Genomic DNA, 27,711 nt, shown 5'->3' with positions numbered 1-27,711 from the left:
AACACCACTGTGGGAGAACATTCAGCAGATTGCAGCAGTTCAAGGAGATTCATCAACATTTAATTAAGGGAAATTCTTGTCTTCTAGCAATGTCTAGATCTCATAAGTGAATAAAAGATTGGTTTGATGATAACATTTCACAGTAATTTTATCGCTTTACTACTAAACACCTGCCCAACACCTGCACTCAGTTTGGAGATCCAAGCTAGGACTCCTCATTGTCAACAATTTCAATACCATCAGCATTCCCACACAGACATCTCTGTCCTTGGCCTCATCTATTATCATTCAAACATAAAGAAAGTCAAAACTTCATATTCCTCCTGGATAGCTTTAAACCTAATGGCATGGACATTGAGTTTTGAGTTTCTTCTTTCTTTGGAGCTGGAAGAGGGAGGAGGGAGGGTGTTAGTGGGGTGGATGAGGGAGGTTGGGGGGGGGGGGTGGTTTACTCAATTATATAATATCTGTATGAATGTTATAATTAATGTTATAGGTTTTAAAATTTATAAATAAAATATAAAAAACATTTTAACTGAACTGCCTGAACCCACTGAGTTTCTCCAGCAGTTCATGGTTTATCCACACTAGCATTTCACTACCACCTACCCAATATAGCTGTGCATTGACTGACATGGGGGAAAATGCAAGTCTGATGTAAAATTAACACTGCATCCCAACCAACAGTTTCCTCATGGTCAGTTTAACTTAATATGACCCTTTTGTGGCCGTAACTCAATACTAAATAAGATGACTGTGCCTCAAGACAATTGAAATACAAAATATAAAGAATTTTTTATCTTTTTTTCATGTTGGCTATTTACATTTTCATGACTCCTCTACATCTACTCCTCCAAAAATGGTTGAATTTTCCTTTTTTAAGTCAGCGTCATTCTCTGTAATTTCCCAAGATCTTTTACCTGCTCCTTCCTATTTCACATCAAGATATTTCTTCTTGAAACAATTGAAACAATATACAGTTGGAATTTATGACAAACAACTAGTAAATATGGTAACAAATTCACACTATCTTATGATATTTTGCTTAATTTAAATCATGAAATAATTTTCTTATTGCACAAAAAAGAACATGGAATTTCTTGGAGTAAACTTTAGTTTTTAACAGAAATTATGTTACAAATAAAGGGTAATATTATTCTAAGTTAAAGCAGTTCTTGGAAGTATAATCAACAATTTGGTATAATTTACCTGAAGCATTACGAGGCTGCCTTTGCATCTGTCTGGGTTGTAGTCCCTCTATCTGAATGGAAGGGCAAAAGGCATCTGTGATTAAAAATAAAGGAAAAACACGTGTTAGATTGAATGCTGCCAGGAAAATATAATTCCTGGTTCTGAAACTTCTAACAACAATAGACATTAAAAAATTAAATAAAGAAGACAATACATAAACATCAAGATATATAAAAAAGACAATACAGAGTTGGTGTGGGTCTGCAGTGATTTAATTGAATGGAGAACAAACCTGCCATTCAGGTATCTGCCTATGTTATCATTTGAATCTTGTACAGGTGCCATAAAGCTGCACCTTTCCAGCTCCTAAGATCAAAGGGCCTCCAGACTCAATCTAGACTTGAAGGGTAATTCCTTCAGGTCATCCTCTTCATGACATATTGGAAAAAAAGGTCATATGCTTTATGTCTCTGCTGAAGTGAAGAAATTATTCACTTGAGGGACTGATCAGCATGAGCAACCAGATTAACAACCAGGGCAAGATTATCAAATTCCAGGAGCTATCAAAATGGCAGTTCATAAAATATATTCTGTTAATCAACCAATTCATAAACAGTATGTCTGAAATATTTATAGGCAAAAATGTGTTATTGAAATATGGTTAAAAGACATGGAAACGGACTATGTAGCACAACTCTTCCAGGCCAACTGCCAAGGTGACTTTCTGAGTTTGTCTGATTTGCCAATATTTAGTCAATTTTCCTCAAAACCTTTACAATGTACAATTGTATCCATGTACAATGCCCTGCATAAAGTTTAGAACAAAGCATCTTTTTTTTTCCTTTATATGCCCGTGCTTCACAGTTTTAAATTTGTAATCAAACAACTCACATGTAATTCAAGTGCACATTCCAGATTATATTCAAGGTTATTTGTATACATTTTGGTTTGACCATGTAGAAATTACAGCACTTTTTATACATAGTCCCCTCATTTCAGGGCACCATAATGCTTGGGACATATGCTTCACAGGTATTTGTGAGTCAGTCACCTGATCTAAATCCAATTGAGCATCCTTTCTTCTGCTGAAGAGAAAAATTAAGGGGACAAGTTGCTGAAACAAGCAAGAGCTGAAGATGGCTGCTGCAGTAGAGGCCTGGCAGAGTATCACCAGAGAAGGTACTCATCAGCTGGTGATGTCTATGATTCGCAGACTGCAAGCAGTCATTGCATGAAAATGATATGCTACACAGTACAAAACATGACCATTGATATGTCCCAAATATTATGGTACCCTGAAATGAGGGAACAATGTATAAAATGTGCTGTAATTTTTACATGGTCAAACCAAAATGTATAGAAATAACCTTGAATAAAATCTGGAATGTGCACTTTAATTATGTGAATTGTTTGATGGCAAATTTAAAACTGTGGAGCGCACAGGCTATACATATATATAAAATAAACTCTCATATTCGTATTTGTATTGCCACTTTCAGGGAAATATGTATGTCCATTGCTAGACCTCTCTGTTCAACAGCACATTCCAGATCTCTGTTATCATTCACTGTGTACACCCTGTCCTGATTTTAAATTTGAAATGGATAAATGGATCACGTCACACTTATCCGAATTAAATTTTTGCTGCCATGCCTGTGCCCATTTTCCCAGTTAATCTAGATCCTATTGGAATCAAAGATTATCTTCTCCCCTGTTCACTATATCACCAATTATGTTGTCATCTACAAACTTACTGATCATGGTACCTGCATTCTCATTCAAATCATTGATATGCAGTACATGACAAACATGAACTCAACATCAAAAGCAATCCAAAACAATCCTCCACACCCACTTGGTCTGCTTCCACCAAACCAATTCTGTATCTAATTGGTCTTCTCACCCTAAATCCCATGTGATCTAACCTTCTCAACCAGTCTTCTCAAAAGCCTTACTAAAATCCATGCAAACATGCGTTCTTCTTCTCTTCTGGTCACACCTCTAAAACAAACTCAGTCACATTGTGACACAATTTCCCATGCACAAAGCCAGGTTAACCACCCCTCATCAGACAGTTTTCCAAATTCAGGTAGATCCTGTCTCTTAGAATCCCATAGTAATGTATCCATCATTGATTTTAGGTTCACCTGGCTGCACTTCCCTGGCTTGACCTTGCAGCCTTTCTGAAATAAAGAAACAACATGAGCAACCCTCCAGTCTTCCAGCACCTCACTCATGGCTAAGGAAGAATCAAAACTCCCTGCCTCAGCAATTTTGTCCCTAGCTTCCCACAATGTCCTTGAATACACGTGATCAGAACTTGGGAATTTATCCAAATTTATGTGCCTCAACATCATCAGTACCTCCTCTTTTGTCATGTGGATATGTTTCAGGACAGAACTATTCTCCTTCCCTGAATCCCCAAGCTTCCATGGCCTTCTCCAAGGTACATATAGATGTGACGTATTCATTTAAGACTTTGTCCATTTCCTGTGGTTCCATACATAAATGACTATATTAATCTATAAAAGGGCTTATTCTCTCAAGAGTTTTGCTGTTAATATATTCATAGAATCTCAAGATTTTCCTAGCAAGGATATCTTATATTCCCATTTTACCCTCCTGATTTCCTTGTGAAGGATCAGTGGCAGATTAACTGCTACCCGGGCCCCTAGACTGAGCTTTAGTAAGGCTCCCCCTGACCTTGCCCACTGCCCCACCCATCGTTGATTAGAATAAAGTGATGTTGTTATGTTAAATAACTTATATTTGGTATCCAAAGTAGTTAATATTGACACCTGGGGGTTGATGGGACTATCCAAGGGGTTGAAAGATGCCAGAAAGATCGAAGGGGGAGTCTTTTGGGATCAAAAGAATTGTAGAGCCCGAGGTCCCCATTCAGGCTGGGACTCCAATGTCCCCGCTCCTGCTGAGAGCCTGATATTCCCACTCCTGGCGGGAGCCTGAGGTTCCCATTCCTGCAAGGAGGCCTGAAATTCCTGCTCCTGCTGGGAGTCTAACATCCCCACTCCTGTTGGGAGTCCAAGGTCCCAGCTTCTGCTCGGCCCTCTCCCTTCTGGGCCCATAAATTTAAGCCTAGTCAGCCTAATGGTTAATCTGTCACTGTGAAGGATACTCCTAAATCCCTTGTTCTCCTCAAGGGATTCACTTGATCCCAACTGCCAACAACTGATATATGCTTCCTCCTTTTTCCTGACCAGAGCTTCAATATCCCTTTGCCAGCCATGGTTTCCCAAATCTGTCAGCCTTTCTGGTCATTCTCATAGGGTCATTCTTCATTTTAGTTACTAACAATTCTTCCAATCAATCTTTGCAAGTGTTTGTCAAATACCATCAAAATTAGCATTGCTCTTGTTTAAGACTTTAACTGATGGACCTGTCCGATCTATTTGGTATTTTACTGAAATTATGGTTGTTGATCCCAAGTTCTCCTCCTCTGATACTTCAGCCACTTGCCCAGCCTCTTTTTCCTCTTGAGGTGGTCAAGAGTTGCCCCTCTTTACTCAACCATCTACATATTGCTTAAGAAATTCTGCTCCGTCTAGTCCCTTGGCATTATCACATGCCCAATCACTATGAGAGAAAATCGGATACAATAAAATCCCTATTAGCCATACATCTACCTGCAATCTCTCTACATATTTGCTTCTCTTATTTCTACTGACTTTTCAATATAATTTCATCAAAATGATCACCCACTTCTTATCCCCGAGTTGATTATACCAGCTCAACAGAATTCCAACTAAATGGATTATTCATCCAGTGATGTGAGGATACATGACTGGAAAATTATAATGAAGACAAAATGACAAACTCATCCATTAGGTCTATGCTGACTTGATCTTAGTTCCATTCATTCCCCTTCATTTCTTCATTCTCCAAAAGACACTCTCGCTTCATTGCAGTTCCCTAATAGTGCATTCCCTTATCCTTTCTCATTGATTAAAAACAGGTTAATCTTATGATTTACTTACTTCTAACACTTTAATTTGAGCTTGTAAAGTGTTAATGCGTCTCAAATGGATAGAGAACATTATCATTTTATCTGTTTGTTTTGAACTCAATTGTGCACATTCCTTATGTGAATAGTCCTAGTTCAATGAGCTATGCAACAATACATAGAAATACATTTATTAAAAATACATTTTGAATTAATCTATCACAATGATAGATTTCGAATAAGATTGAGCTGTGGCTGAGGAAGGCTTAAAAGATCTCAAAATAATTACAACATATGACACACTTGATACGAGCCCAAAGAACCGCAAAACCCAGCAGCAAGAGATATTCACCATGACAAATGATTACTCAAACAAAAATTGTTTTTAATGATCTTTAAACATGAAAACAGAATCAAACTTTAACTTATCACTATTAACTTAACTAACCTAACTTAGTCCCCTTCTAATTCTAAGCGCACATGTATGTAATATGTCCAATCTCACTTCTCATTCTTCCAAGTTCTCTGGTTGCAGGCAATTCTTATACTGTGCACAGAATTTAACAGGTATAAAGTTCACCAGGTTTTGGTGCTCGAAAGGTAAATGTTTACCACTCAGGAAGGTTCTTATAGGGTTAGCAGAGAGAGATTTGTTGTTCCAGGATTTCCACAACTGAATTACCACCATTAGTCACCTCAACGTCTCACTGATGAAACTTGCCCCATCAGGGTTCTCCAGATGATAACCTCTTTCTTTCAGGCTACTACAGAGTTCCTTTCTGTTCCTTTTATTCCAAGAGAAACATCAGACAGATAGCGCTTCCAGCCATCCGCCACTCTGGAGCTTCTGTTTCAGTTCCAACAAGCTTCTCCTGATTGTTACAGCTTTCTGTGTCACACACAGTCCAAGACTTCCTTCTGCCTGTCTTTCAGGTGGAATCGCCTGGAGAATGCAGCTCCAGAGCAGGCTGCAAGTGTCTGTGAAGAGACGCTCAGGTGGCAGCGGAGGGGTTCTGCCATCTGAAAGGTCTGAAGTGGGAAAAGGGGCCACAGAGTAAACTGGGGGAGCTCTGAGCAGGGGCAGCAGTCTGACAGCTCGCCTCCCCGCTTCCTCAAGCCCTCCCAGTGTGGGTCTGCGGGGCTGGGGTGGCCAGCGGGGGAGTAACCGGCTGGGGCGGCCGGCGGGGGAGTGCGGGGCTGGGGCGGCCGGCGGGGGAGTGCGGGGCTGGGGCGGCCGGCGGGGGAGTGCGGGGCTGGGGCGGCCGGCGGGGGAGTGCGGGGCTGGGGCGGCCGGCGGGGGAGTGCGGGGCTGGGGCGGCCGGCGGGGGAGTGCGGGGCTGGGGCGGCCGGCGGGGGAGTGCGGGGCTGGGGCGGCCGGCGGGGGAGTGCGGGGCTGGGGCGGCCGGCGGGGGAGTGCGGGGCTGGGGCGGCCGGCGGGGGAGTGCGGGGCTGGGGCGGCCGGCGGGGGAGTGCGGGGCTGGGGCGGCCGGCGGGGGAGTGCGGGGCTGGGGCGGCCGGCGGGGGAGTGCGGGGCTGGGGCGGCCGGCGGGGGAGTGCGGGGCTGGGGCGGCCGGCGGGGGAGTGCGGGGCTGGGGCGGCCGGCGGGGGAGTGCGGGGCTGGGGCGGCCGGCGGGGGAGTGCGGGGCTGGGGCGGCCGGCGGGGGAGTGCGGGGCTGGGGCGGCCGGCGGGGGAGTGCGGGGCTGGGGCGGCCGGCGGGGGAGTGCGGGGCTGGGGCGGCCGGCGGGGGAGTGCGGGGCTGGGGCGGCCGGCGGGGGAGTGCGGGGCTGGGGCGGCCATCCTCGAGAATCCTGACATCGAAAGCTCTCACTTTTTGAACAGTGGGATTTTGTGTGCGTGCATAACTCCCATAGTCCCCCGCCGGTCGCCCCAGCCCCATAGTCCCCCATCTGCCACCCCAGCCCCGTCCCCCGTCTGCCACCCCAGCCTCATAATCCTATGCAGGGGGACTGTCAAGCAGCGTGGAGGGTAGGTTTCGACAGCTGGGCTATCAGCGGGTCTCCACTGACTGTCAACAGCCTGGCCGCTGCTAGGCACCTGAAAGCTGCTAGCAGCTTTGACTGAACTGCTTTCAGGTGCAATGGGGGATTCTTGGAGCAGGATATTATACTTACAGGAGAAGGGTTGGGTAGGTAAACCTCCTGGCTGGATTCTCCACTTTCAGGTGGCCACCCGGCAGCCACATAGGAGTACAATAGGCTGCTTTACTGTCGGATATTGTGGCCACCTGAAAGTGGCTTCAAACTACCAGGCAGCACGTCCTTCTCTCTCTCACTTGCAAAACCCCTGACCTTCTCCAGCAAACAATAGAAGTTCGTCTTTTGGTTAATCTGTTGTTTTTAGTTTTAGAACAATAACCTCTCAATGATCTCTGAGCAATCTTGTCAAAAGCCTTGCAAAAAAGATATATCAGTAGACAGCCTGTCTCCTGCTGTGACTTTAAAGACAATAGTCCATTCATTCACAAGTCAATTAACAGCGACTTGTGTAATCTTCATAGCATTCTTCATAACTTCTTGTAAAGTCACTGTGAATATGAAATCTCCAAGTATTTCAAACAAGATCTGTTTTAAAGTGTGAGTATGTATGTATTAACCTTATCTAATTTATCTCTCAAAAACATTCCCAAATATTCCATCACACACTGAAGACAGGGTAAGATAATACACCTCAACCTCACCCTGAAAATAAATTCATCTTCACTTATCTTCAAAGGGGTGAAACCCATTGTATTATAGTTTCCAGACTTCTAGACTTAAAATCAGATTTACATCACATTCAAGATCTCTACCAGCCAAATTTTTAATTAAATTGTGTGTGAATCAAAGTGAAGAACATCCCCTGTTCAGCAATTTCAAGACTACTCGAGGGAGGTGCCTTTAGCATAAATAGGGGTTCAGTCAACTACTCCCATTGTGCATCTTGAAGTAGGCCTGAAATATCAATTCAAAATATGCTGGAGACCTTGCGAGACCAATCCATTAATTTCAAAAGATGTATCATAATAGCACAAGACACAGCTGTTTAGCCCATCAAATCTATGCTGGCTTTGTGGATCAGTTGTCATTCCTCCACCACTCCCCACCCCACCCCCCACCACCCCGCTATATCCCTGTAGCCCTGCACGTTTATTTCCTTTAATAGTGCTAAATTTCAACACAATTTTGAAACCACTGAATCTATTCACCTCCACCAGTGTCATGGGCAAGAATGCAATCACTTTAAATCTGTTTTCTCCACTTTCTACCATCACCTAATGGAAACAGCTTTTCTGTTGTCTGTCTCTTTCAAACCTGCCATATTGTTGGATATCTCAATCACATTTCCCCTCGACAATAATAATTGTAGTTTCTCTACTCTATTCTTGTTAAAAATCCCTTGTCCCTCAACTTTCCTTTTAACCTCCTCTGCACCAATTCAAGGACATTCACACCTTTCCTAAAGTTTGGTGACCAGGATTAATATAAAACTCCAAATCTAGACTGAGTTTGAGTCAGACATTTAGCATAACTTCCTTGCTTTTATGAAAGTCTCTGCACATGAATTCTTCGGTCTGTCTACCCCTGTACACTCTTTAGATCTGTGCTGTTGTCTGTTTGCTTCTTTCCAACTTTCAGCTGAAATGTATCACCTCACACTTATCTGCCCATTCTGCTGGTCTATCTCTATCCAATTATAGCTTAATGGTAACTTCCTTAGATTTACTACTACTTCAGGTTTGAAATATTGAGAATTTCTGAAATTTGCTGCTATTTTTCAACTGCCAAGTCACCACTACATGTCAATGGTTGGAGCACTGACCTTAGTTACACCACTGTCTACCATTCTCCAGCCTAAAAAATGAACCATTTACCACAATTCTCCATTTGCTGTCCATTTGCCAATATTTTATCCAAGCTGTTATTGTTCCTCCAACTCTACAAGTTTCAGTTTAATTTATCAGTCTTTTATGCCACATTTTGTCAAAATCCTTTCTTGAAACTTAGAGCCAATACCAGTGTATTTCGTTCTCTGTGACTTCATCAAAAATTTCATTTGGGTTATTGAAACATGATCAGCTTTGCTTTTCAAATCCACACCAACTCTCCTTAATTTACTCAAACCTCTCAATATTTCTGACCAGTTTTTTTTTCCAAATTGTTGTTTTGAAAATCTTCTCCGTGACTTAAAGCTAATATGATCAGCCTGCGGGAACTAAGAATATCACTTTCTAATCCTCTGGCACCCCTCCTATATCTGAAAGAGACTGAAAAATTATGGCAAGATACCTTTCTTTTATCTCCACACCTACTTCACTAGGATGCACGCACCTGAACAGGTGATGTATCTGCTCCAAGCAAAATCAGTCTTTCCTGTCATGCCCCCATTAATTTTCACCTTCCTCATTATGCTTATTATTTCTACTTCAAGTGATATTTTGTCATCACTCTCAACCAATTACTTTAGTTGAACTCAGTCTTCGAAAGTCCCAGTAAATCTCGTCAACCCAATTAAAATAAATAAATTTCATGAATTAGGGAGGCTTAAAACATTTTACAATGATAAAAATACTTTTGAAGTTCAGTTGCTATTGTAATACAGGACGGTGACAGACAATGTATATATTACCTAACTCTTGAATGAATGAAAGAAAAATAGAGGGTTATGAGGTTGGTAAGGTTTAGGTTTTTTTAGTAGGTATCTATATGTCGGCCGCCCCAGCCCCGCACTCCCCCGCTGGCCGCCCCAGCCCCGCACTCCCCCGCCGGCCGCCCCAGCCCCGCACTTTCCCGCCGGCCGCCCCAGCCCCGCACTCCCCCGCCGGCCGCCCCAGCCCCGCACTCCCCTGCCGGCCACCCCAGCCCCGCAGACCCACACTGGGAGGGCTTCAGGAAGCGGGTAATGTTCTATGTTATGGCCTACATTCTTTTCCAGTATTTTTCATCTGAACAGAGTACTGACGAGAAATTGTGCATGGGGCACCCCTCAAACTATTGGCCAATAGATGTGAATTAAACACTCCGAGTGATCAATCTTTTAGGAGAAAGCCAGAACTCATTTTACTGTGCCCTCTTATCCTCACCTATACATCCCTCCTCCCCTCATGGATATAACTGGATGTTGGGTTTGTGGGAACTCCTGGGCATAAAGCCACATGCAAATGAATACCCATTAAACATGGTTCCTCTGACAATGAAGTTTTTTATTTAAGTACAATATTCACTTTTGCTTGAAACTAGAATTTTACAGAATCATAAATTATGAATTGTTCATACTGTGTCAGTGTGTGTTGATGAAACAACTGCATCTTGTGCGTGCTCAAAGCAGTCATTCAATATAAATAGCCAGTTTATGAATATTCCCTGTCCCATTCAATTATGGTTTTTAAGTTGGGACCATCACTGTGTATGCTCATCCATAGGAGAGTCATCACTTCTGTTGATTGAAATCTTCCCAGACAGACCGAATGGAGAAAAACCAGTTGATAATTAGTGCAGATTCATTCTTAAGCCCCAACCAAGAGACAGACCAATGATCTCACACAACGAAGATGGACCAACTTCAAAATATCCTGAATTTGAAATATGCTCTAAAAGTTAAAAATATACCTTGCTGTGGCTATCCTACACAAAGAACTCCACTTCTTACGTTGAAGGGGTCTGATTCAGAATGACTCATCTCAGAGACAAAGGACATCAAAACAGTCTTTCTGGAGAGGTCTTTTCAACTCTTTCCTAATTTTTGATACCTTCTCAATCCATGTGACTATAGCTTAGTTTTCTTATTTAATTGCTTGACTGTTTTAGTTATCTTCGTCTCATATTTTCACTCATCACCCAAGTATTTTCTATTGCGCCCTCTCTTCCATTTTCCCTCTGGTCTTTCTGGATTTTTTACATGAAGGTATGACTAACAATTCTACTTGGCTGGAAATAGGCTCTGAAATTAGTTTGTGCCAGAGTTTCTGGACCATATTCAGTACCAACATGGAAGACAGGAGCAGGAGTGGGGCTTTCAGCTCTTTAAGCTTGCTCTGTCATTTACCCTGACCATGGGTGAACATCCAAATTCAGTGCCCTGTTACAGCTTTCTTCTGATATCTTTTCATTTTTTTGATCCCTCAAGCCCTAGTGTATGATTCTTTCTTGAATATGTTTAATCATTTAGATTCAATGGCTTTCTGTGGTTTCAATGCTCTTTGGGAGAAGAACTTTTTTCCAATGTCAGTCTACATTGGAGAGACTAGACGCAGATTGGGAGATCGCTTTGTTGAGCACCTCAGCTTTGTTGTGTGCAATAGAGTGGATCTCCCAGTGGCCACCCATTTCAATTCTCTATCCCATTCCCTTGTCGACATGTTTGTCCATGGTCTTATGCACTGCCAGACTAAGATCACCCATAAATTGGAGGAACAACAGCTCATCTTCTGACTGGGCACCCTCCAACTGGATGGCATTACTATCGACTTCTCCGGCTTTCATTAAACACACCCCCACCACCTTCCCCTGTCATCTTTCCCTATCTCTGCCTCTCCATTTCATCTCCTTTCAAACAAACATAATAAATTCTTATCTTGCCCCTTATCATCTCCAATTAACCCCAGCCAGCATTGTTTGAATTCTGAGACTTTCTAAGATTTCCTGCTTCCTGCTTAACCTTGAAGAAGGCCTCAGGCCCAAAACATTGGGAATCTATCTTTGTCTTCTTCAGATGTTGAAAGGACCAGCTGAGTTCCTCCAGCATCTCGGTGTGTTTTTACTACAATCGCATTGTTTGCAGACTTTCGTGTTTCAGTCATAAATGGCTCACCACTTATCCTTAAAATGTAACCCCTAGGTTGGAGTTAATATCATCAGGAGCATTTCCTGCATCTAATCTTTTCAATCCTGAATTAGAATTAGAAAATTAGAATGTTTGGAGACTTCTAATGAGATCCTCTTTCATTCTTTTGAACTCAGTGAATATATGTTTTCTCACCCTTTCACATATCTCCCCCTTGCATCTAATGCTATCTCTAATTTATTCAGAAATACATGATGGGAGTTATTTTTGTGCCAGCAGGAATGAACAACTGCTCTGATTCATCTATGTTCTCTTTACAAGTCTGCTATTGCATACAAACTGTCAACACTTTAAGTAAGGTCTTCCAATCTAGCAGAGCTAATTTGCACTTCTTAATTTCCCAGCTCCCTCATTCTCCATCTGATGAAAAATTAAAATGGTGGCACAGTTGGTGTAGTGGTTAGCACAACACAATTATAGTGCCAGTGACCTGGGTTGAATCTGCCACTGCCTGTAAGGAGTTTGTACATTCTCCCAATGTCTGCATGGGTTCCTCCAGGTATTCTGATTTCCTCCCACATTTAAAAAACATACAGGGTTAGTAGGTTAATTGATCACATGGGTGTAATTGGGTGGCGCAGAGTTGTGGACCAGAAGGGCTTGTTACTGTGTTGTATCCCTAATTTTTTTTTAAATTCCAGTTACAGTGGCTTTTACCCAAGGATACCACACAACAAGATGATATAATGATCATTTTTCATTACTCCGTACTTAATTTAGGATGGCCTCCTCAACATATTGGTCCAAAAGACTACCCTGAATGCACTCCAGGCATTCCTCCTCTACAATATTCTTGCTAATTTGGGTTGCCCAATCCCTATGTAGATTCTTGCTACTAAGAGTAATAAGATACCCACATCACATTTTGTTTACTGCTATCTCCTACATGAACACCACTGTGTGGGGGTCTCTGAACAAACCTCAAAAATATTTTCTGTCCCTTCATGTTCCTTCGTTCCACCTGTTCAGATTCAACATCAGGGCTGTTGGAGCTAATATCCTTCTTCAAAATTATATAAATTATATATATTTTAATGACATGATGCAAAATTATATACATTTTTTTATTAATAGCATTATGGCACATCCTTTCCATTTTTGGCCTCCCCTTACTGAATATTGAGCATCTCTGGATGTTCAATTCCATTCCATAATCACCTTGCAGCCCATGTCTCTGTAATCACAACCATACTCTATCCCTATCGATCTATTTGCACAGTTATTGGTAATTTGTCTAACTTAATATGAACACTTTGTGCACTGAAACACAATGTCTTTGAGCTTGCCCTTTAACATTCTTGCTTATCTAAGCATTATTTTGCACAATCAGCCAGCTGGTTGCTCACCTGTAATGTCTATTTTTCATCATTCAACGGTATTGACATTTGGGTTTTCTAATTTCACCTAACCAAATTCCTGGTATTCTCCTCCCACACCCATTGAACCATTCATTTGTATTTATTCTTCTTTTGTTCCCCTTTCCCATTCCCTCGTCCTGCTTGGTGCCATCTCCATTATTATCTCCCCAACTAGTTCTGCCTATCACCTACCAGCCTCTATACCAGCCACTAGTCCTCTTTATACTACTATACAATGGCAATCTTTCGTTTTCTCTTTCAGCCCTAATGCAGGGTCACTACCCAAAAAGTCATCTTACACCTTTTAATCCCCATGTATGCTAATCGACCCATCAGTTGGAAGATAGAATACAGAATATAGAATACAGGAACAAGCCCTTTGGCCCACAATGTCTACCTCAAACATGATGACCAAATTAAATTAAAATTCTGCTGCTTCCATGTGATACATATCCGACTATTTCCTGCATAATCCTGTGGTTATCCAGAAGTCATATTTACAAATTTGCTGACAGTAGTGGGTTGTATAAAGAGGGGCAATGAGGGTGACTGAAAATTTGGCTAAATGGTGTACTAACAACAACCCTAACTCAATGTCGCCAAAACCAAGGAGCTGATCATACATTTTAGGAAGGGAAAAGTAGGGGTGAAAGATTCAGAGTTCATTGGAGGATCAGAGATGGAGAGGGTCAGCAAATTTAATTTCCTGGGAGTTGCTACCTCAGAAGACCTTTCCTGACCCAACTCATGATGAAAGCATGTCAGTGCTTCTATTTCCTCAGGACTTTGTGGAGGTTTAGTATGACATCAGAAACTTTGGTAAACATCTACAGATGTGTAGTGGAAAGTGCACTGATCAGCTGCATCATGGCCTGGTACAGGAGCATCGATACCTCTGAGTGGAAAGTCCTGCAAAAGGTAGTGGATACAGCCCAATACATCACTGGTCAAACTCTCCCCATCATCAAAAAAATCTACGTGGAATGCTGCAATCATCACGGATCCACAATATACAGGACGTGCTTTGTTCTCGTTGCTGCCATTAGAAAAGAGCCATTGGTTCCACAGGATTCGTACCACCAGGTTCGGAAACTGCTGCCTCCACCATTGGACTCCCAAACAGCAGATGCAAGCCAAGACTCATTTAAGGATTCTTACTTTGCCCATTATTTATTACTGAATTTTTTTTTTCTGTATTGCACATTGTTTACATTTCTCTTTAATGAATATACATCTTTTTCTTTAGTACAGTTTACAGTTAAAATTCTGCCTGTCCTGCAGGAAAAAGAGTTGTATATGATATTATGTATGTACTCTGACAATAAATTTGAACTTTGAGAAGCTTCTCAAATACTACAATCAAATCTGCTTCCATCATTATTCTTCGCAGCCTGTTCCAGGCACCTTCCACTCTCTGTTTAAAAACTTGCCAGACTTTGAGTTTCGCCCTCTCACCTTAAAAACATGCCCTCTCGTAATTGACACCTTTATCCTGGGAGTAAGATTCTAACTGTCTATTCTATCCTTGCCTTGCATAATTTTATAAATTTCTATCGGATCTCACTTCAGCCTCTAACACTCCACAGACCTCTAATACCTCATACCCTCTAATGCAGGCAGCATTTTCAAAGCCTCTATATCCTTTCTGAAGTGGATTAACTAAAATTGGTGGTCTTTGTGGGAGTGGGAGTGCTTGCGCTCGAATTGGAAAAGGTTGGTTTGCAGGCAAACAAGCAGGCCTTCTTAACGTGGGGTTGAATTTAAAATCAGGGATGTTCTGCTGCAACTGCACAGGGTAATGGTGAGGCCACACTAGGAGGTCTGAATGCAGCTCTGGCCTACTTGTTTGAGAAAGAAAAAACTTGTTTGGAGACTGTACAGAGAGTTTTCCAGGTTGATTCCAGAAATGAGGGAGTAAGCTTGAGGAGAGCTTGAGTTTCCTAGGACCATACTCTCTGCAGTTTAAAAGAATGAGAGATAATTTTATAGAAATATAAAATCTGAAAGGAGAACATAAGATAGAAGCAGGAAAGTTGTTTCCACTGGTAAATGAGATTAGGAAACATGGCCTCAATATTTGGGAGGGCATATCTAGGATGGAGAGGAGGAGGAACTGCTTTTCCCAGAAAGCAGTGATCTATGGAATTCTCTGCCCAAGGGAGCAGTACATACAGGCTGCCCTGTTAATGTATTTAAGACATAGTTAGACAGCTTTTTGCATCGTAGGAGAATTAAGGATTGGGGGAAAAAAGTAAGTAGAGCTGGGTTGATGGCCAGATCAGCCTCGACCTTGATGAATGGCAGAGTGGGCTCAATGGGCCAGAAGAACTACTGCTCTTCAGTGCTTCTGTTTTTTTATGTTCAGAATTGCACACAATACTCAAAGTGTAGGCTTACCAAAGTTTTGCATAGCTGCCAAATAACTTACTTATTCTTATACTCCATGTGCCATTCTCTGTTCATATCTGCAACTGATCGATATCTAGTTCTATTTCATAATAACCCTCTACACTGACCACAACTCCACCAATCTGTGTAGTTCACAAACCTACTCTTTCTGCCACTACCCTCTGTCTTTGATGGGCCAAACAATTCCAAATAGAAATTAATAATTCACTGTTGATCCCATGTACAAATCAGCCTTCCAAGACGGATCTTATCAAATGCATTACAAAAGTTCATGCAGAAATATTCACTGCCCTATCCTCATCACCCACCTTTATCACCTCATCAACAAACTCAATAAAATTTATAAGATACCAGTAGGATACCTGGTGTTGGCCAGGAAATAAAACACTCAGTTGTTGACTACATGACTGACCCTTGTCTGTTTGGAGGCCTGAGCACTGAGACAGGCCTGGTGTTGCTGTTCTGTCTCCCACTGCCTGCCCCTTGGCATCACTGAAAGCATCAATAGCGAGGCGAGATTGATGTTCCTCTGCTGTCTCTTGCTTTCTCCTTTGTCTAACTCTACGTGCTTGTGAAGAGCTTCACCAATGTTGCTTTGCTTTTTTGGACCCATATTGAACTGGGTTTGGCCACTTGTTTTTATTCTGAATGTACATTGATGCACAGCACTGTGACTAATTGAGGTGTCCCTGGTGCAAGTTCATTTTTTTTTAAACTTCATATATCCTTAAAGGTTAAATTCAATGTGGTCATATCATTCAGCATCAAATGTTACCACAATTATGGTAAACAGTGATGCAAGTCAGTGCTAGTAAATACTTGTATAATAAACAGTAATGTAAGTCAGTGAAAGTTGGTCAAAAAACACTTTTGAACTTCATATGACCTTAAACGCTATGACATTCAGCATCAAATATTACCCCTACTGAACCTCCTTGGACATTTCTGAGTGTTCCATTTGCGTGGAGAACAGACAAACAGACTTACCCCTGACTATCCCTCATCCTTTAAAATTGTTTTTAAATTTAGACATACAGCATTGTAACAGACCAATTTAGCTCACTTATGAAACCAAATAAAATGGACATATTTTGGTAATCACCTTTGATTTTTAACAGGACCAGCAATAAGACGTTGAGGTTTAAATTTAAAGAAATTAACAAGATTGTATCTTTATTTCTTTGTTAATGAGTTTTGAAAACTGCCAAGGATTTTTACGTTGTAAGTTGACAACTAGCAGCAGGATACAATCCTAACTTAAAAACATGGAGCAGTTAAAAAAAAAGGCAAATATATTTCAACTGTGTGGACAAGAATTCTTTAGTCATACCTGTTTCATCATTAGCAAGTTTCCCTTTGATTAAATGAATTACAATTGCCATCCAAAGATAGATAATCCAGGTAGTTGTGTGCTTCATTGCTTCTTCAGTTCATGTGAGCAATGTGGTCAAGGTATCTGAGGAAAAACAGAGAAATCCCCAAAGTTTTGAATAGATAGAACAATTTTTGCATAGGTATATACACACAATCAAACATTCTTCTTTGGCTTGGCTTCGCGGACGAAGATTTATGGAGGGGTAATGTCCACGTCAGCTGCAGGCTCGTTTGTGGCTGACAAGTCCGATGCGGGACGGGCAGACACGGTCGCAGGAGAAAATTGGTGGGTTGGGGTTGGGTGTTGGGTTTTTCCTCCTTTGTCAGTGAGGTGGGCTCTGAGGTCTTCTTCAAAGGAGGTTGCTGCCTGCCGAACTGTGAAGCGCCAAGATGCACGGTTTGGGGCGAGATCAGCCCACTGGCGGTGGTCGATGTGGCAGGCACCAAGAGATTTCTTTAGGCAGTCCTTGTACCTCTTCTTTGGTGCACCTCTGTCTCGGTGGCCAGTGGAGAGCTCGCCATATAACATATATGCACACAAACTGTCACAACTTTAAAAATATACACAAGATTACAGCCCTGGTATAAGCCTTCAGCCTGACAGATTTGTTTACATATCAAAATATGTGAACATAGCATGTACATACGCACGCGCGCACACATGCATAAAATTATAATATAATGTTATATTTTGTAATATTACCTATAGCTACCAGATCCTTTGTATCTCGAACGAAGCAGTAACTCTATTTCTCTTTCTGCCTCTTATGCTGAATATTTCCAATATTCTCTGTTTTTATTTCAGGGCTTAAATAAAACTAGGTAAAGGTTGTAGCACAGAAACAGGCCAGTCAGCTCAACAGATCCATGTTGCTGATTAATGCTCCATCCTGGTCTGGAACTGTCTTGCTTTGTGTAACCCTATGAGTCTTTTGTCTTTGTTCAATTTAAGTGCAGGGAGAATCCACTGCTACTGTATAGGGAGTGAAGAGATCACACCTGGATTACTGTGTATTGTGCCGGTCTTCTTACTTGAAAATCAATATACTAGCTTTGGAGGTGGTACAGAGGAGGTTCAACAAGTTGATTCTAGACAAGAAGGAGTTTGCCAATAAGGAGAGATTGAATTGTTAGGGCTATTCTTGTTGGAACTCAGAAGAATTAGAGGGATCTTAGAATAACATATCAAATTATGAAATGGATACACAAGATAGAAGCACGAAGTTGTTTCCAGTGGTAGGTGAGATTACAACTCAGACACACGGCTTCAAGATTTGGGAGAGTAGATTTAGGTCAGAGGTGAGGAGAAACTGCTTCTGGAGAATAATGAATCTGTGGAATTCTCTGCCCAAGGAAGCAGTCACGGCTGCTTCATCAAATATATTTAAGGCACATAGATTTTTGCATAGTAGGAAAATTAGGGTTTATAAGGAAAAGGTAGGTCAGTGGAACTGAATTCACAGCCAAATCCATCAAGAGTTATTGAATAATAGAGCCATTGCCCAATGGGCCAGATGTATCTATTCTATTTCTTATCTTGTTCACTAAGTTCACCATTACTGTCAAGTGTTCACATGTTGCTGGTTAACTTGGCTTGGACCTGCTGTAAATTTTATGTTGTGGGTTCCAGGCATCCTTATATAATTACAACATTTCAAATATCATAGGCCGAGCACAGACTCTCACTTTCTGGACAGCAAGTCAGAAATCTGTTATGTGTGGAACAAAATATCCTATGACATATGTTAATATTTAGAAGTATTTGTGAAGCAACATTATCAAATTATCAGTGAACAAGTACAAAAGAAAACACTAATTCTGAGTAATATTTCTTGTGGGGACATTCTGTAGGAGGCTTTCTGACTGACAAACCTCAAGGACTCACTGACCACAATCTCCATCTCCAACTTCCATGAAAGCTTGCTGTGGGTCACCCAAATAATCCCACCACATCTGGGAAAGACATTAAGAATTCCGAATCCAGCAGGTCAGACACTAGTTATTATGAAAAAGAGAGGCAGACTTCTGTGTCAAATGCCTACTTGTTCTGTCTTAGCTTGGCTCCAACACAAGGATCTTACAGTGTGAAAGGTCTTTGAATCAGATTTCATAGACCACAGAACTTCTATTTTTCTGTGATAAAAGGGCTATCTTGAATCAACGTATTAAAGTTTTGAATTAAGTCCTCATAAACGACTTTACGTGGTTAAAAAAAAGAATAAAAATAGAAATATTTAAAGTTATAAGCATACAGTAATTTGTACAGTTTAATTGTTGGTAGATATAGAAAATTTAATCACAGGTTTTGACTGTAAAATAGACAAATCTATGAGGTTTACCAACCCTCTGAACTAAAAAAAAAAGCTTTTCTGAATTCCAAATAAATAGGGGTATGTTCTGGATGTCTGTGTCATTGTTCTCCAACTAGCCCCTCAATCTTTTCAAGTACAATTTTAAAGGTTCATCTGCAATATCAAAGCTGATTGTTAAATAAATTGTTCTGACTTCAAAGAACAACAGGAGACTTGTTACTAGTCCTTTAAAGACACTAAGCTACACAGGGGTTGACTGTGTTGCAAAAGCATGAAGCAGGTGCTCTCTCCCTCCCTTCTATTCCCATCTTCATTGCATCCTTCTTCCTGCTCTGAAATTAAAGATACAAATAGAATGCTGAGTCTACACCGTTTATAGTTACCATATTTACAGTCCTTTTAGACCAGCAAATGCAGCAACTCTTGAACTCAAAAGATCTTCTTGATGCAGGAAAACTTTGTTTATCATATACACATTGACTGGAAGGCATAACATTTTATTCTATTGGCTCAAGTTGGATCGAATAGGTGACCACAGTGAGAGATAGTGGAGCAAGAATGATCAGGAAGAAAGACCTGGCATACAGCAGAGACTGGAGGATTTACTGCCATTTACAAAAGCTGAGCCCCTTCCCTGGGATATGAGCAAACCCTGTGATCTGTCAGAAATGAAGCAAGAGCAGCTGGAGCAGTGTTTGCTAATCTGTGTGCTGACCCCACCCCTGACTCTGAACCTGAAACTTGAATCAGTTGTCATCTCTTGAACTATGGGTCCTCAGTTGTTGAACAGTCTTTCAAAAGATATACATTTAAGTGACATCTTTCCCACATCCCAATATGTTGAGCGTATTCCTGAAATACAATCACTATTGTAACTAGCATCTAGATTTGCTCCCAGAAATACCCAATTAAATAATTTGATCTTTCAGTAACTGATAAATATCTTGAATGGCACTTGGGGTTAATCTCCATCTTTTAATAATCCATCACACCAGACAGTGTGAAAGCAGGAAGCCCCTCATCTTTAATGATTCATCCAAAACACAGTTCTGGACAATTGTGTGGAAATGTAATGAATACTTGTTTCAATGTTTGGAGTATGTTTCTTTGTCCTAGAGCTTCTAATCAGCGATTTATCAGCCAATGGGTAATATCTTGAAAACTTTTATCAAATCAATCAGTAATCTTCCTAACTACAGGGAGCACAACCCTGGACTGTGCAATCTCTTTTTGTAATTTCAAATTTGCTGACCAGATGCCTTGAATAATATACCCTGACATATCACTATACCGAGGTTTCTCAGATTACTATTCCCGAATACAATATCCCAACATGCCAGAATGTATCAACACACCTGGTATACAATAAGCATGTTTGTCCACTCCTGAATGCCAGCAGTCTTTCAACCAAACGACCATGGCATACCAAAATAACGTGTGTATGTGTGTTCTAGTTTACCCATCTTTATTTCCATGTTATAATACCAATATATTTCCCAGTTTACCTGACTCAGTCAAGTGAATAATATAATCCGGTCAACGTCGGATAATCCGCTTGTGTGCAATTATACAAAATCGGGACCGGACCGGGGTTTGAATCCCACACTGTCTGCAAGGAGTTTGTCCGTTCTCTCCGTTTCGACGTGGATTTCCTCCGGTTTCCTCCCACCGTTCGAAACATACCGGGGGTGTAGGTCAATGGGGTGTAAATTGGGCGGCACGGACCCGTGGGCCGAAATGGCCTGTTACCGTGCTGCACGTCTATTTTAAAAGAAGAGTTCGTGGATATTTGGTATTACTAAATATTCGGTGTATCCCTTTTCCCTTTCTCCCGACATATCGAGCAGCCCGGTGCACCAAACATTTAGCCACTCCTCCATAATACAGAAGACACCGCGAATGGAAGAGGGGAATTGGACGGGCTAGATGGGGGGTGGGGGTGGGGGCGACTTAGTGGACGCTTCCGAGCGTCCACGGTCAACTCTTCTGTCCATCCACTGACCCAGCACAACTCCCTCGCCCCATCCTGGCTAATTCCCCAAACTCCATCCCTTCCCACATCTCATCCACGTAATGTGTTCTCGGGGCATTTTGATCAGCGGCTCGCCCAGCTTTCACCTTCTCGATTCCTTCAGTGTTTGCTCCTTTTCCCAGGACCTCTCAATGCGCGGTAACTCCCTTGCTCAATCATCTCTCCCCACCTCTCTTTAATTGGTCGCACCACATCTCCTTCAATGTATTTGTGCTCTCGCTGTGACTTTTACTTTCTCGGGTTTCGCAGTTCCTCCCTTTCTCACATCTCTCTCCTGACTCAGCGTCCAGCTCGCTTTCAGGACAGCCTGCTGGTAGATTTCTCAATGAAACTTTTATAACCGAAGGAACGAAAGCTCAGCTTCTGGATACCACCGTCCATAAGGTGTGAATGGGCGCGATCCTTCACCCGATACCGTACTGACAGCCACAGATGCACGACCAGGAAGCAGCAGCGAAGGGTCTGCCAAAGTTTGTCGTCAGATACGCGCCTGATATACAACTCCGCAACTTAAAAAAAAATCTTACAATCCAGACCTGCTGTAACACCATTGCATCGTGCTCACCTCTATTCTACACTCTCACAAAAACACCCCAAAAGGACGATTCAGGGGGTGCAAGATTGCTTCCAATTTGCACAGAATTCATTTGAAACCGATGCAGACAATACCTGGTGCCCAATCAAAGGAAAGATAAACGAAATTGCAATGACAACAGGAAATATTAACTGCGTGAGAGAATTAACAGCAGAGTATGTCGTGTTATAAATAAAGTCGGATATAGATAGGTGGGCTCGCTTCAGTAGAATATAACTGCCAATTAGTGACGGAGTTTAATTACAGAATTTGTCTCCAGAAATGTGTTCTATAAGCTATAAATCAACCTGGTTAGTAAAGCGACATTGTACACTTTAAAATCTGTCATCTAAATATAAAAGTACAACTTCGTGACAAGATTTATGCATAAATTATATACTAAACATTGGTTTTACCTTCTGGAAGGATTGTTCAATGTGTGAAAAGCCCACCAGATGAGCAGTCAGATCGCCGAAGGCGCAGCTCTAGCGCTGAACCGCAATAGCCAGGGGCGAGAGCCCCACTTGCCATGGAGAGGGACTTGTCTCAAGACGTGTCCTTATTAGTCGAACCGACCAGGCGGTGCCGGCAGACCCTCCCACTCACAACAGCAGGCATCGGGCAGGTCGGTCTCAATTAACAACCTCTTCCACTCTGGATGAACGAAGGGAAATCTATTGAAGCAAGAATGCAATATTCAGGACTAAAAGGGGGCATCCATGACTCTCAAAGGGTGCATATAAATGAACCCCACTCTCAAAAGCAAAGGTTTAATCCACTTGCTTAAAACCTACCCACTGATCTAAAACCCACTCTGAACATCAGCGCTTTCATCCACAGTCATTTATCACTCACTGGTAAAAAGTTCATCCTCAACAGCATAAGTTTCACACCTGGTGTAAAGACCACTGTTATGGAGTCCTGAGGACCCCAAAAACCAACAGCAATAGATATGCATCACAACACAGGGTTACTTAAACAAAAGTTGTTTTTAATTATATTAAAACAAGAAAACAGAATTAAACTTTATCTTTATCTTCTAACACTAAGTGCAGGTCTGTGTATTGTATATTTAAGATTAGAAAAATTATTTGGATCACAGTCCAGTCTCACTGGTTTGCAGACAATTCTTGTTCTGTGAACAGAAGTTAACAACATTCACTAGTCTTTGGTGCTTAACAGGCAAATGATTACCACTCAGGAGGGTTCTTGCTGGTTTTCTGAGAGAGAGATTCCTTTTCCAGGACATCCACAATTGATTCCTTTCCAATCAGTCTTGCTGACGAAACTTGTCCCCTTCAGGGTACTCCAGGTACCCTTTCAGGTCACCTTTCACACCACCAGTCTTCTCTTTTAACCAGACAGCCATCCAAAGTTTGGCAGCTTTGTCCTTCTGGAACTGATTTCTGTGTCTCTCCTCTCTGTTTCACACCCTTCCTCTCTGAGAGCAAAACTCTTCTCCTCTGCCTGCAAAGATCATATGCTCTCCCAGACAAGTTGCTGTTGATACTTTGTTGCCTCCTGCAAAAAGCATTCTGCAAAAGTCCTGCAAATATTCTGTGTTTTAAAATGTGTGTGTGCAAGCTGCTCTAACAATTCCTCCCAAACCACCTCTAAATACTCTGTCACACCATCTTCTCCAGCACAGGTTTCACCCACTGGTGTAAAGTACTCTGACTCCAGTATGTATTTAAAGGAAAATAGGGAAAATAGTGCAAAGTCTTTTAAAGTTCATAGTGTCATATTTGTTTGCACATTATATTATTGAACCTTGTAGTGTTAACTATTTATGGCACCAATGCCATTAAAGTGACTCCCCCTCCCCTGGATTACTCTCCACTCTTTGTTGTTTGAAGAGCTTCCCACCAATCTTTGCTGAAGCATATCTGCTAAAGCATCAGTGTCACCGGTACATACTCTATCTGCCACTCATCACCATACCTACACAGAGCTTTACTCCTCACAGTTTATGTGAGAGATTGGGGCTTTAATGTTCAGAGAGAGTTGGGTATCACTGTATACAGGTCATCCAAGTTAAATGTATAACACCATGTAAGGAACACAAAGGTGTTTGGGCCTTTGTTGCAAGAGGATTGGAGTACAAAATAATGATGAAGTTGTCTTACTACTGTTTAATAGGGCCCTCTGAGTCTATTCCTGGAATAGTAAAATTGTCTATTGTCCCACTTAAAGAAGGATATACTAGGAATGCAGAGAAGTTCATCAGATTAATTCATGAATAAGGGGATTTATCCTTTAAATAGGGATGAAGTATGTTTGGTTAACACTGTTTAGAGTTTAGAAAATGAATGGTGCTGTAATTTAAAGGCACAAGATGCATATCGAGTTTGGCAGGTAGATACAGCAGAGCTGGGATGTCTACTAATAGGGGTCACAGTTTGAAAATATACCCTTGGCTAATTTAGACAGAATTGACAAGAATTTTCTTCACTCAGAAGTTAATGAATCTTTAAAGATCTCTTCACAAATGATCTGTTAAAGTTCGGTCATTGAGGATATCCAAGAGACTTATCAGTATATTTTGTAATATTAAAGAGAATTCATTGGAGGTAAAAGGCAAGTCTTTTTTTTACAAAATAAGACAATAGACAATAGGACCTGGAGTAGGCCCTTCAGCCCGTCGAGCCAGCACCGCCATTTTACAGATCATGGCTGATCACTACTATCAGTACCCCTTTCCAGCCTTATCCCCATAACCCTTAACTCCTTTGTCCACTAGAGACTTATCTAACTCTCTTTTGAACATAATCAGCGAATCTGTCTCTACCACTCTCTGTGGCAGAGCATTCCACAGATTCACACTTCTCTGGGTAAAAAAATGTTTTCTCATCTCCATCCTAAAGGGCCTACCCTGTATTCTTAAACTATGCCCTCTAGTCCTCGTCTCCCCCATCATTGGGAACAAGTAATCCGACTTCACCCTGTCTATCCCCTGATAATTTTGTATACCTCAATCATGTCCCCCCTCATCCTTCTAAATTCCATCGGATACAAGTCCAGTTTTTCTAGCCTTTCAGCATATGTCAACCCCGCCATCCCTGGAACTAACCTTGTAAATCTGCGCTGCACACCCTCTATAGCTAGTATGTCCTTCCTCAAAATTGGAGACCAAAACTGGATGCAATACTCCAGGTGGGGTCTCACCAGGGCCCTGTACAACTGCAGAAGGGCGTCTCTGTTCCTATACCCCAATCCCCTCTTTATGAAAGCCAACATGCCATTTGCCTTCTTCACAGCTTTCTGAACCTGCATGTTAGCCTTCAGTGACCGGTGAACAAGTACACCCAGATCCATTTGCACCTCCCCATTCCCTAGCTTGTCTCCATTTAAATAATACTCAGCTTTCCAATTATTGCCCCCAAAATGGATAACCTCACATTTGCTCACATTGAACGTCATCTTCCATTCAGCAGCCCACTCCCCCAACCCGTCCAAGTCCCTCTGCATTTACCTGACATCCTCCTCACACCCCACACCGCCACCCAGTTTAGTGTCATCTGCAAATTTGCTCATGTTATTAATAATCCCCTCATCCAAATCATTTACATAAATTACAAACAACTGAGGACCCAATACCGATCCCTGCGGCACTCCACTCATCACATCCTGCCATCCCGAAAAAGACCCGCTTACTCCAACCCTTTGTTTCCTATTTCTTAACCAATTTCCTATCCATGTCAGCACCTTACCTCCAATACCATGCTCCCTGATCTTGCCCACTAGTCTCCCATGTGGTACCTTATCAAAGGCCTTCTGGAAGTCCAAATACACCACATCCACTGGCTCTCCCAAGTCCACCCTCTTTGTCACATCCTCGAAAAATTCCAGAAGGTTAGTCAAGCATGACTTACCCTTAAAGAATCCATGCTAACTAGCCCTTATACTATTATTTCTGCCTAAGTGTTCTGCTATTACTCCTTTTATGATAGATTCAAATATCTTCCCCACCACTGACGTCAGGCTGACCGGTCTATAATTTCCCATTTTTTCCCTCCCTCCCTTCTTAAAAATCGGCACCACATCAGCCACTCTCCAATCCTCAGGGACCTCCCCCGAATCTATGGAACTTTGGAAAATGTCGACCAGTGCCTCCACAATTTCCATAGCAACTTCTTTAAGCACCCTGGGATGCAGCGCATCAGGCCCTGGGGATTTATCAGCCCTCAGTCCCAACAATTTACTCACAACCTCCTGCTTCTGGATCCAGATATCCATTAGATCCCCTACTTCCCCAGGAAAGTTCCCCAAGTCTCTTGATACCGCATGACCACTACCCCCTAACTGACCATAACCTATATCCTCCTTGGTGAAGACAGTTGCAAAGTATTTGTTAAATTCCTCAGCCATCTCCTTGTTTCTGGTAATAATTCCACCCTTTTCCATTCTTAATGGACCAATTTTAGACCGAACCAATTTCTTCCTCTTCACATATTTAAAAAAGCTTTTGCTATCCTCCATTATATTATTTGCTAATTTCCTCTCGTACTTCATTTTCCCCTCTCTTATGACTTTCTTAGTTACCCTCTGATGCTCTTTGAAGGTTTCCCAATCCTCTAACTTCCCACTCCGCTTCGCTATCTTATACTTACTCCCTTTGGATTTGATATTGCACTTGATTTCATTAGTTAGCCACGGCTGCCATTTGCATCTCCTAGAGCCTTTCCTCCACTTTGGAATAACTTTGTCCTGAATCCTGTGAAAAATGTCCAAAAATACCTGCAATTTTTCCCCAGTTGTCCTCCCAGCTAGTGTATCTTTCCATTTTATTTTGGCTAGCTCCTCCCTCATAGCTTCATAATCCCCTTTATTTAACTGCAGTACAGATGCTTCCGACTTCCTTTCTTTTTCCCTTTCTAATTGCAGCTCAAAAGCAACCATACCATGGTCACTATTCTCTAATGGCTCCCCTACATCGAGGTCACTTATTACCTCTGCGTCGCTGCACAGCACCAAGTCCAGAATCGACTTCCCCCAGGTAGGTTCCTCCACTAGCTGTTCCAAGAAAGTATCTCGTAGACATTCAATAAACTCACTCTCTTGTGTTTCTGCCCCTATCTGATTATCCCAGTCCACCTTCATGTTGAAGTCCCCCATAACTACCGTATTGCTACCACTTTGACATGCCACTCTTAATTCCTGATTTATACTTCTATCGATATCTAAGCTACTTTTCGGAGGCCTGTAAATGACCCCCATTATGGTCCTCATGCCTTTACAATTTCTTAATTCTATCCAAACAGACTCTACCCCACCTGTTTCAATGTCTTTCCTTTCAAACGCCTGAATTTCATTTCTTACCAACAGAGTTACCCCACCTCCTCTTCCTAACTTTCTGTCTTTTCTATAGGACGTGTACCCGAGAACATTTATTTCCCAATCCTGCCCTTCCCACAGCCATGTCTCCGTTACTCCGACAATGTCATAACCTCCCATTGCCATTTGTGCCTCAAGCTCATCCATTTTATTCCTTACACTCCGTGCATTCATACACAATACCTTGATACCATATCTCCTTTCTCCCTCCACCTTTGTTCTCGATGCACTTGCCCCTACTCTCCTATTCTTTTTAGTTCCCTTTTTCCTTATTGTTTCACCATCTAACGGAAACACCCCTATATTCACTCTCCTATCTGCTTCC

General features: G+C 41.9%; 1 protein-coding gene across 6 annotated transcripts in view; it reads right to left on the bottom strand.

Moving 5' to 3' along the window:
• The window catches only part of col19a1 (collagen type XIX alpha 1 chain), a 346,509-nt gene that overhangs the window by 311,128 nt on the left and 7,670 nt on the right, over positions 1–27,711 (bottom strand). For all 6 annotated transcript variants that reach the window (XR_011340316.1, XM_069886134.1, XM_069886135.1 and 3 more), the window contains exons 2-4: positions 22,469–22,726; positions 17,091–17,216; positions 1,210–1,284 (exon numbers count right to left, since the gene is read on the bottom strand). Coding sequence is in view for 5 of the 6 variants with exons in the window: in XM_069886134.1 (XP_069742235.1) it covers positions 1,210–1,284; positions 17,091–17,178 (163 nt within the window). In the remaining variant the exon portion in view is untranslated. The remainder of the gene's footprint in view (positions 1–1,209; positions 1,285–17,090; positions 17,217–22,468; positions 22,727–27,711) is intronic.

Source organism: Narcine bancroftii, chromosome 6, assembly GCF_036971445.1.
Source record: "Narcine bancroftii isolate sNarBan1 chromosome 6, sNarBan1.hap1, whole genome shotgun sequence".
Taxonomy (NCBI): Eukaryota; Metazoa; Chordata; class Chondrichthyes; order Torpediniformes; family Narcinidae; genus Narcine; species Narcine bancroftii.
This window is presented reverse-complemented; position numbering and strand designations above follow the sequence as displayed.